Source organism: Salvelinus namaycush, chromosome 31 (genome assembly GCF_016432855.1).
Source record: "Salvelinus namaycush isolate Seneca chromosome 31, SaNama_1.0, whole genome shotgun sequence".
In the NCBI taxonomy this organism is placed as follows: Eukaryota; Metazoa; Chordata; class Actinopteri; order Salmoniformes; family Salmonidae; genus Salvelinus; species Salvelinus namaycush.
The window spans coordinates 33,266,667-33,276,858 of NC_052337.1; the positions used below are offsets into that span (position 1 = coordinate 33,266,667).

At 40.6% G+C, this 10,192-nt stretch overlaps 1 protein-coding gene across 5 annotated transcripts; it reads left to right on the forward strand.

Moving 5' to 3' along the window:
• Positions 1 to 720: 720 nt before the first annotated feature.
• LOC120026260 (leukemia inhibitory factor receptor-like) lies at positions 721 to 10,192 on the forward strand. Of its 5 annotated transcripts, none has more exons than XM_038971086.1 (17): positions 721 to 938; positions 1,224 to 1,416; positions 1,532 to 1,701; positions 1,822 to 1,975; positions 2,084 to 2,338; positions 2,500 to 2,626; positions 2,816 to 2,952; positions 3,059 to 3,195; positions 3,288 to 3,441; positions 3,594 to 3,655; positions 5,679 to 6,057; positions 6,598 to 6,699; positions 6,797 to 6,970; positions 7,103 to 7,228; positions 7,310 to 7,403; positions 9,386 to 9,452; positions 9,568 to 10,192. In XM_038971086.1, the coding sequence occupies exons 2-17, from the start codon at positions 1,350 to 1,352 to the stop codon at positions 10,018 to 10,020; spliced, it is 2,658 nt and encodes an 885-aa protein (XP_038827014.1). In that variant the 5' UTR covers positions 721 to 938; positions 1,224 to 1,349; the 3' UTR covers positions 10,021 to 10,192. The 5 variants fall into 5 exon arrangements, with proteins under 5 accessions (XP_038827014.1, XP_038827017.1, XP_038827013.1 ...); XM_038971089.1 differs by having other exon boundaries at positions 5,679 to 5,796; positions 9,565 to 10,192; XM_038971085.1 differs by having other exon boundaries at positions 9,565 to 10,191.

Consider the following 10,192-nt stretch of genomic DNA (forward strand, 5'->3'; position numbering starts at 1 on the left):
TAGTCAGTGTACATTCTGAACCTTGTTTGAAGTCAGTAGGTCACATGACCAAGGAACTATTAGAAAAAGAAAAATGCATGTAAAATCTTGTGCGATGAAAATGGACAAACTAAAGGGTGTGCAATGTGTAGAGGCCCATTGAGTGGACATTCCAAACCTTGTTTGAAGTCAGTAGGTCACATGACCAAGGAGCTATTGAAATTCGAATGTAAAAAAGCGTTGTTCTTTGTTTACGCTCCCTACCGAATTCAACTAGGAATACAAAATGCTGCTCACATTTCCACATGTTTATTAGCTTTGGAAAGCGAATTAATGTCCAAATCGGGAATATAAGACCTGTGCAATGTTGTGCGCAATTTTTCCAACATCATGACACTTATTTGGAGTCTGTGGTTCAAGTGGTTTGAAAGCGCGAATATCCAACTTGAAACTTGTCTTTACCTCGGTTAAGTAATTTACGTATCGGCTAATCACATATGTTATAGCAATCTGTCAGCCGATGAGAGAGGGGTGTCGCTTTCTCTTACTTCTCTTTATGTCTAAAAAGTAGTCTGGTCCTATGACTTTCATGACCGATAGGATTTCCTGTATTGTATCATGTTTCTACTAAACGATTTAGTAAGAAAAACGTCAGCCTGGAGAAAAATGTCAATGTGCCAAACTTTTTATATTTTCCCCACATTGCTTTTACAAGAAAAACCTCCCCTAACAACTCCTCCAGTTCCCAACGCTTTGCCAAGTTGTGTCTTTGTAGTACAGCACGTTGGCCAGCCTAAAGGAACCACACTTTAATATTTTTTTCTGGGGATACAAACTCATGGGATAGTGGGTTAGCTGACAACGTTACGAAAACGAAGCGTGCGCTTCAATGGGGCAGAACAGTCTGTGAATTGTGATTCTGGATGGCCAGATAGCTACCAACAACCATGTGGGGAATTGTAAGTGACTCTTTTTAGCTAGTTTCAGCTTGTTCTTGATACCATGTCTTGTTTTGAGGTGTTTTGACTGATTGAATGTCAATTCCATTATTGCTAGCTAGCTAACCAACAACTAAGGATGTATTTGAGAGACAAGTGGTCAGTGTAAAAATAATAATAATACATAAATCATTAACAAATAAGTGCTCATTGTGCAAATGTAATTATGTTTTCAATAAACATTGGAGACGAAAAGTTTACTTGTTGTCAACAATCTAAGCCAACCCCGTCTGTTTTTCCCCATAGTTGCACACGCGTTGGTTTTGTTGCTAAACAACCAACCAGTCTATCCAACAACTATCCCGACCAGAAACTACTGAGGCTGACTTTAAACCAACACCTCACCACAGCATATTTTATGGGAGTAACATCATGTTGGTTTTCCTGCTATGGGCTTCACTGTTCCTCTCAAGCCTCCAAGAACAAAATGGTCAAGATGGTAAGTCCAAAACGTTATAATTTTATCAATATTTTTGACTGATACAGAACTGTACAGTATGTGATGTTGAATTGCATTTTCATCATGCATACTGTAACAGGCTATACCTATGTAGCTCCAGGTGTCCAGCTTTCTGGACCTCAGAATGTGAGTGTGGATTATGACCTAAAAGACCAGAGGATATCTGTAACATGGGAAGATGACCCATCTTCCTCCAGAGTACCGGACAAACTGATTTATGATGTGGAGGTTCTCTTAACAGTCAATATGACTGAAGTACACAGTGTGAGTGTTTTCCAAATCAATTATGCACATTACTACTATGGACCTTATTACCACCGGACACAATTCCAAGGTTACTATATAGAAGTATGAGTGGCTGGTTGTGGGTGTTGATGTCCTCAGGAAGCTGTGGATGTGAGACCAACCCTCACCAGCAGGAAATACCACTGGAGTTGGACCTCGGCTTTACCCCTAGAGTGCACCTCCCACTCAGTCAGGCTCCGCTCCCGATACCAGAACTACACCAGTCAATGGAGCCCCCTACAGTCCATCACTGGTTGGTGTTTTTATTACAATTAACGCATAATCACACGCAGGCAAGTATACACACACACACAGTACACACAAACAATGCTGTTCGTTCACATCCGTAACCTTTCTGCAGGGAGTGCCTCATCACATCCACAGGTTTTCCCAAGAAGCAGCGTGGTTCAAGTCGATAGCAACTTTACTTTCTGCTGTATTCTTGGGCCAGGGCAGAGACTTGAATACATGAAATACAACAACATTCTAATGAACACCACCCACATCATTGACCAGAGTTATGCCATGGTTGTGCATATGCAGTCTCCCTCTCCGCCCAGTTGCATCAATGTCTATTGTAATTCACCTCTGTATGGCACCTGTGTTTACGTGGGATGTAAGTATAAACTTCTTGTAAGCCTCCCTCTTACCAATCTAAGCAGCTAAACAGCTCTGTAGTTCCTTGCCATACTGTACAGTTTACAGCATCATTTGAATGTAATCATAATGGATATGGGATGTGTTCAAACATATAGATCCTATAATTCACCCCCCCAGACCCCCCTGGGGACAGGAACCTTGTGTGTGAGACCCGGGACCTGGAGTCAGTGGAGTGTCACTGGGACACAGGGAGGCCCACCAACCTGACTAAACAGAGGATGACTCGTTATCACCTGAATGGAAGGTACAGTACAGTACTATAACAAAAAGGAAAAGCCACACACTCTAGTAGCTCCAATGCAATAATTTATTCACCAACAGTTCAACAGCAAGCTGTCATTATCAGGCTAGAGTACTACCCAGGCCATGATATTGTTAGTATTATTGTGTAATAATCACTGGAGGTGACATTCTCTGTCCATGTATTCTTCAGAGCTTGTCCAAACAGAACAGTCTCAAACTGCTACCAAACAGTACGAGTGGATCAGGGGGAGAGGAATTGGACATTGACTGCCAGAAACCCGCTCGGCACACTGGAGCTCAGAGACACAGCAGATCTGAAGAAAAGAGGTACAGTAGTGTGATAGCAGCTCCTCACACACTGCATATGAATCTATTCCTTACTCTTAGTATATTGATTTACAAGGCCATTGAATGTTGAGGTTCTACCTTCCAGTGCGTTTACTAGCTCCCATGGAAGTGGTGGCTTCAGGTGTGAATGCCAGTGTTCAGTGGCAGTGGGAAAGACCGCAGTACCATATACTATTAATGGTTTGCCAAGTACAGCTGAACCATAGTGGGCACATAGACATGGTAAGTTACAGTAGGACACCTACAATACAATGGACAATAGAGTTATTAACTAGGCAATACTAATGCTAAGCCCATTTACATTCTATTCACAGAGGAACTATTCTGGCATAGGTCTTAGGTCAGTAGTTTTACATGGCCTAGCACCTGCCCAGACATACACAGTGCAGGTGTGTTGTGGATTGAAACAGCACTTCTGGAAATGGGGTGACTGGAGCGAAGGTAGCACCTTCAAAACCGAAGAGGACAGTGAGTATCCAATCCATATGCAGCTACATGGACACACCTTTTTAAATACGGGTAAAAAGGAAGACAGTTCAAACACACACCGTATGTGTAGATTGTATTTGATTACATACAGTTCACCATTTTTATGTCATTGTGTGTTTTTTTGTCCCCAGTTCCTGAAGCGTTAGATGTATGGATGCAGATTGAAGGGAACCAAACCATTATACTATGGAAAGTAAGTTTTGAAGATTGTGTACACTATATAGTATACATTATGTGATATTGGTTATACTACATTATAAACTGGGTGGTTCATGGCCTGAATGCTGACTGGCTGACAGCCACGGGTATAACAAAACATTTATTTTTACGTTGGTAATCAGTTTATAATAGCAATAAGGCACCTTGGAGTTTGTGGTATATGGCCAATATACCACGGCTAAAGGCTGTATCCAGACACTCCGCTTTGCATTGTGCCTAAGAACAGCCCTTAGTCGTGGTATATTGGCCATATACCACACCCCCTCGGGCCTTATTGCTTAAGTATAGCACATTAGGGGACTGGGCTGATAATCAAGACTTTAATTAGATACAGTGGGCTCCAAAATTACTGGCACCCCTGACTGGCAATGCACAAACAATGCTTAAACAAATATAAACAATATAATTTTAGAGATAAACTCAAAATACCAACATGTGAGAAATACTGTACTTTATTAATGTTTCAATGGAACCAACCAAAATAATTGATTGATTTAATTAAAATTCAATGTCCTCCAAATCAAGGTTTCACAATTAATGGCACCCTTAAAGATTACTGTAAATAACATCTACCAAAATTAAATCACTAATTAAATTCCACTTATTTAAGTTTTTCTTAAGTTTTAAGGAACTATATTGAGCCATTACATCACTTCCTGTTTCACTAGGGTATAAAAATGAGGTAACACACCTGCAATATCCCGCTGTCATCCAACACCATGAAGAAAACAAAAGAACTAGCAGTTCAAAAGAGACAGATGGGCATAGACCTTCATAAATCTGGTAATGGCTACAAGAAGATCTACAAACGATTGAATATACCACTGAGCAATGTCAGGGCAATTATTAGAAAATTCAAAAATATGGAACAGTTGAAAACCTCAAGGGTAGAGGACGCAAATGCATTTTGCCCCCCAGGATAGGGAGGAGGATGGTGAGAGAAGCAACAAAATCCCCAAGAATCACTGTGAAAGAATTGCAGGCCTTGGTGGCGTCTTGGGGTCACCAGGTTTCAAAAAGCACCATCAGACGCCACCTCCACATCCACAGGCTCTTTGGAAGGGTTGCCAGAAGAAAGCCCTTTCTGACCCCAAGACACAGACGCAAGCGCTTGGAGTTTGCCAAACGTCATTTAAATTATGACTGGAAGAAGGTGCTCTGGTCAGATGAGACAAAAATTGAACGTTTTGGTCAGATACAGCTTCGGCATGTTTGGCGTCGAAACAGAGATGCATACAAGGAGAGGTACCTCATACCCACGGTGAAATATGGAGGGGGATCAGTGATGTTTTGGGGCTGTTTTAATTCCAGAGGTCATGGGGCACTGGTTAAGATTGATGGCATAATGAATTCTACTAAGTATCAGGCAATTTTGGCTGACAATCTGGTTGCCTCTGCCAGAAGGCTGGGACTTGGCCGTAAGTAGACTTTCCAACAAGACAATGACCCGAAACATTCCTCAAGATCCACACAGAAATGGTTCTGTGACAACAAAATCAATGTTCTGCCATGGCCATCTCAGTCGCCGGACCTCAATCAAATCGAAAACCTGTGGGCTGAGTGGAAGAGGGCAGTTGATAAGCGCAAACCAAAGAATGTGAAGGATCTTGAAAGGATCTGCATAGAGGAATGGTCCAAAATCCCTCCAAATGTGTTCCTTAACCTTGTCAAACATTACAGGAAAAGACTCCATGCTGTTATCCTTGCCAGAGGTGGTTGCACTAAGTACTAAATGAGGAGTGCCAATAATTATGAAACCTTGATTTTGGTTAAATTTATTTTGTATTACATAATTGAATGATTTTGGTTTGTTCCATTGAAACATTAATAAAGTACAGTATTTCTCACATGTTGGTATTTTGAGTTTCTCTATAATTATATTGTTTATATTTTTTAAAGTATTGTTTGTGCATTGCCAGTCAGGGGTGCCAGTAATTTTGGAGCCCACTGTATGAATTATATCAAATAGATTATAATATTCATCCCTTTCTCTTTAGCCCCTTACAGTGAATCAGAGTCATGGGCAGATCAAGGACTATGAGGTGACCTGGGGAAGGCAGGAGACAATTGTCCATCCACCTCAGAATGACTTTCTCATCAGTGATCGATCCACCGGTGAGGGGCATAGGGTCACAGTTACAGCCAAAAACTCTGCTGGCAGCTCCCTTCCCTCGATCATCATTATTCCCAGGCTTCCTCACAGAAGTAAAAGCTCCATGAAAATTGTTGGCAGTGATGGTGGGTTTAACCTATCCTGGTCCGCTAGCCCCAATGCTAGCTGTGGCTACGTGGTGGACTGGTGTCCCACACATACTAAATGCAGAGTGGAGTGGGTTAAGGTACCAGCTGGTATAACCAGGGCCAGAATCCATTCAGGTAAGATGCCATCTCAGTAAGGGGATAGTGTGTTGAAATGAGATCTGGGTTCAAACACATGTATTAGATTTTTTGTTATTTAAATACTTATTTCCTGTGTAGTTGAGTATTTTCAAATAATGTCTCCCGAATCCGCTACTTCTACTGGCAGTATTTGAAAGTATTTTGAAATTATGTCCATTAAATAGCCTACTATTTGAAAGTGTTTTCAAGTACTTATTTTAAATACTATTTTCTAATACCTGGGTTAAATGCATGGGAGTGTTTGTTTTTTTGTCAGTATATTTGTGTATTTCCAGATACATTCCAATATTCAACTACTTGTCTTTTATAATAAAAAATATCTGAATACTTACTTCGAAATGTATGTGAAAGTAATTGAGATATTTGAAATAGTATTTGAACCCAGGTCAGGCTGAAATTGCTCAAACACCATGTCACAAGGTACATGATTTTTAATAGTTATTGTAATACCTTTGGAGTTTGGTTCGTGAAGAATATGTATACCTTCATGCCCTTGTTGCGGTTTCTCACACCCAGCTAGCTTTGAAGAGGGGGTGAGGTACACACTCTCCATCTTTGCCTGTACTCCAGGGGCTCCAGAGCTATGGGAGAGAAGGGAGGGCTATGTAAAAGAGTGCCGTAAGTATCCACTCTTCTGACTTATAAATCCAGAATTCTTCATTCTCTTTCCTCTTGCTATAGTATTTGACCATCCATCTCTATCTTTGCTACATAGTTCCAAAAGGACAGATTCAGAGGTTGGCTGCAGAACAGCATGGTTCGGACACGGTTCTGATCTCCTGGACTGGTATTCCCCCGGAGAATCAGACGGCATTCATTCATGGTTACATCATATACTACTTTGATACTTCCCATCCTTCCAGCATGAGAATTTTCAATGTCACTACAGGTATAAAACACATGTCCAGAGAAGATTTACGGTATTCGGAGACAAATTGATTAAATGTAATCATATCTTGCTGCTTTCTTTTTTTTCTCCTTACTTTCTTCTTTTTGAATCATTGCCTGCTATGATGGACAGATGAGCCTGGGGCCAAGAATCTGACAGGCATACCTGTCAGCTCCTACAGATTCATAGTGAAGGCCCTCACATCAGTAGGGGAGGGCGGAGACTCTTCACCAGTCTTCCTCCAGATGAACCCGCAGAGTATGTCCTGATCTATTCAGTTGTGTATTTTTATTGCTGCTGCTTTGTAAAAAGCTGTAACTTTCTGACTTCATTCCACAGCTGATCAGTTGATCCCAGTGATTATCATTTCCCTGGGTTCAGCTGCCTGTCTCCTCACTCTGGTCACCATCTTATGCTACAGAAACTGGAAATGGTAGGAACATGTTTACTGTCATGTCAATCAATCAATCAATCAATCAAATGTATTTTATAAAGTGGGTTGTTCCATGTCATTTCAGAAAGCCAAGACACCCAGCATCTCAGATTGTTCTGAAATTGTTTCTGTAGTTAGAAACAGATAAGATTAGCATTTGTGTAACATTATTTTGTTCAAATATAATTACATATCTGAGAAATGAAGCTAATTGATTGCACCTAAATTGGTCATTTTAATTTATAGGATTCATATAATATTTAATAAATATAGAACCTAACATCTGATTTGGACCAAGCTTTTTTTCTAACAATGAATGGTCAAAAGCCACCTATGGACCCTGCACACCCCACACCAATCCCAACCCATCCCAACAACGAGTATACAGTATCAGTTCACTATGTCTGACTAGTAGTATGGAGCTGCAGCTCTGAGTATTGTTTCTTCATCCTATGTAATGTATTCTCAGTGAATTTGGTAATGTTTTTTTTCCCCTGTTCAGAGAACTTAGTCATTGAAGTTGTTAGGTTTCTGTCCCATCCTATATTCTGATATTACTGGGTTCTGACTAGTAGAGGGTGCTATTCCTGCTATTAGGTGATTTAAAAAAAAAAAAAAATGTATTTTTAAGAACCAACCAACCCCCCCATCTATAAGTAACATCACTGAGTTACACAATACATTTTTAGATACTTTAGGATGATTTGAAGTGTGAAAATGCTAATATAGGTACCATTTACTTGCATTGGATTTGTGCCACAAATGCCAGAAAGTTAGCAGTGGCCCAAAAAAACAAAGCATAGTTTGCTGTTAACATTTGTCAATATACTGCTTACAGGGTAAGGAAACCAGTATAATTTTGTAATTTGGGTGAAGTCCCTTTAACATTGAGGGGGGGGATCTTCTAACTTTTTCACCTATTAATAGGAACAGCACCATCTAGTGGTCAGAAACCACTAATATGAGAATATAGGATGGGACAGAAACCTAACAACTTCAATGACTAATTTCTCTGAAGAGTGGAAAAAAACATGACCAAATTCACTGAGAATACATTACATAGGATGAAGAAACAACACTCAGAGCTGCAGCTCCATACAACTAGTCAGACATAGTGAACTGATACTGTATACTCGTTGTTGGGTTGGGATTGGCGTGGGGTGTTTGTAGGTGACTTTTGACCGTTCCTTTGGATTTCTCATGACGATCTCATTGTTAGAAAGACGTTTGGTCTAAATATGATGTTAGGTACTATATTGAATAATATATGAATCCTATCAATTAAAATAGGCAATTTGTATGCAATCAATTAGCTCAATTTCTCGGAGATCAAATTATATTTAAAAAAAATAATGTTGCAGGAATACTAATTTTATCTGTCTCTATCTAACAACAGAAACGATTTCAGAACAATCTGAGATGTGCTTTTTAAGGTGGAACGACCCAAAGTCCTTTTTACATCAGCAGTTGTCACAACGTTTGTATAAAAATACTCAGATTAAAACCCCAAAGAGGAAGCAATGCAGATATAGAAGCACGGTGGCTAGGAAAAACTCCCTAGAAAGGAAGGACCCTAGAAAGAAATCTAGAGAGGAGCCAGGCTCAGAGGTCCTCTTCTGGCTGTGCCGGGTGGAGATTCTAAGAGTACATGGCCGTTTAGGCAAGATTGTTCTTCAAGATGTTCAAACGTTCATAGATGACCAGAAGTGTAGCCGAAGAGTAGAGCATTTCAGTACAGCCTAGTCTCACAGCAGTCTAATCTTGAAGTGACGAAAGCATGGATTAGCTTTTCTGCATAATTTTTGGACAAACAATTTCAGATTTTTGCAATGTTACAAACTGCTCTTGAAAATATTTATGATATGTTTGTCATAAAATGCTGTTACAAAGACAGTGCCCACCCCACTCCATTGGCTGTTACTTTTTCCAGGACCTGTCCATATTACTGTTTTATCAACCATTTATTTTCTTCATGTCAACAGTGTGAAAGAGAACCTGCATCCTGAAATTCCAAAGCCAGTATGGAAGGAGGAATGGTTGACACCACTGGTAGGTCCTCGGTCCCACTCCATCTTGTTTTTGCATATAAGCACTCGACTAGAAAGCAGTACTTGCTGCAGGTAGAGTATATCCTGATATTAATGTTTTTCTTGTTTTCCAGCAGGGCACTGGCCGCCAAATCCTCTATGTGGATCCATGTCAACCCAGTGAGATTGATATAGTGTGTAACCGAGAGCAGTCTGGAGAAGCTGTACTAGATAACAATGCTGGAAAGGGTGCCTTAACCAACACAAACTCCGATGTCCCAGCTCTGCATGGATATTACAACCAGCTCCTCAGCAAGACCACTTCAGGACACTTCACCTTCTCTCCTCACACAATGGGATCGCCATCCTCTCAACTCTCAGGCACAGTAATCCAGAACCCCTCATACAACCTAGAAGTACAGGCTAGTTTAGATATGGGACAGTCTGTGGGATATGAGCCGGATATGAACTCTTTCTCCTGTCCTAACCCTGAACCACACAACGCCATGTCGTATGTGCCCGTTGAGACGGATTCCTGGGGTTACAAGTTCCAGTATCACATAGAAGACAGCTCTCCTCTCCAGGAGTAGAGCTTCTGGGCAGCCCTATTTCCATCAGCTCCACTCAATTCATATTTTTGTTCCAGCCCAGGACTAACACAGCTGAGAAGACCAATTAAGATTTTGATTGGGCCATGATTGCACTGCTCCTGGAAATAAAAGTGGCTTATCAAACAGAAAGAATGAACTGATGTTCTTGTAT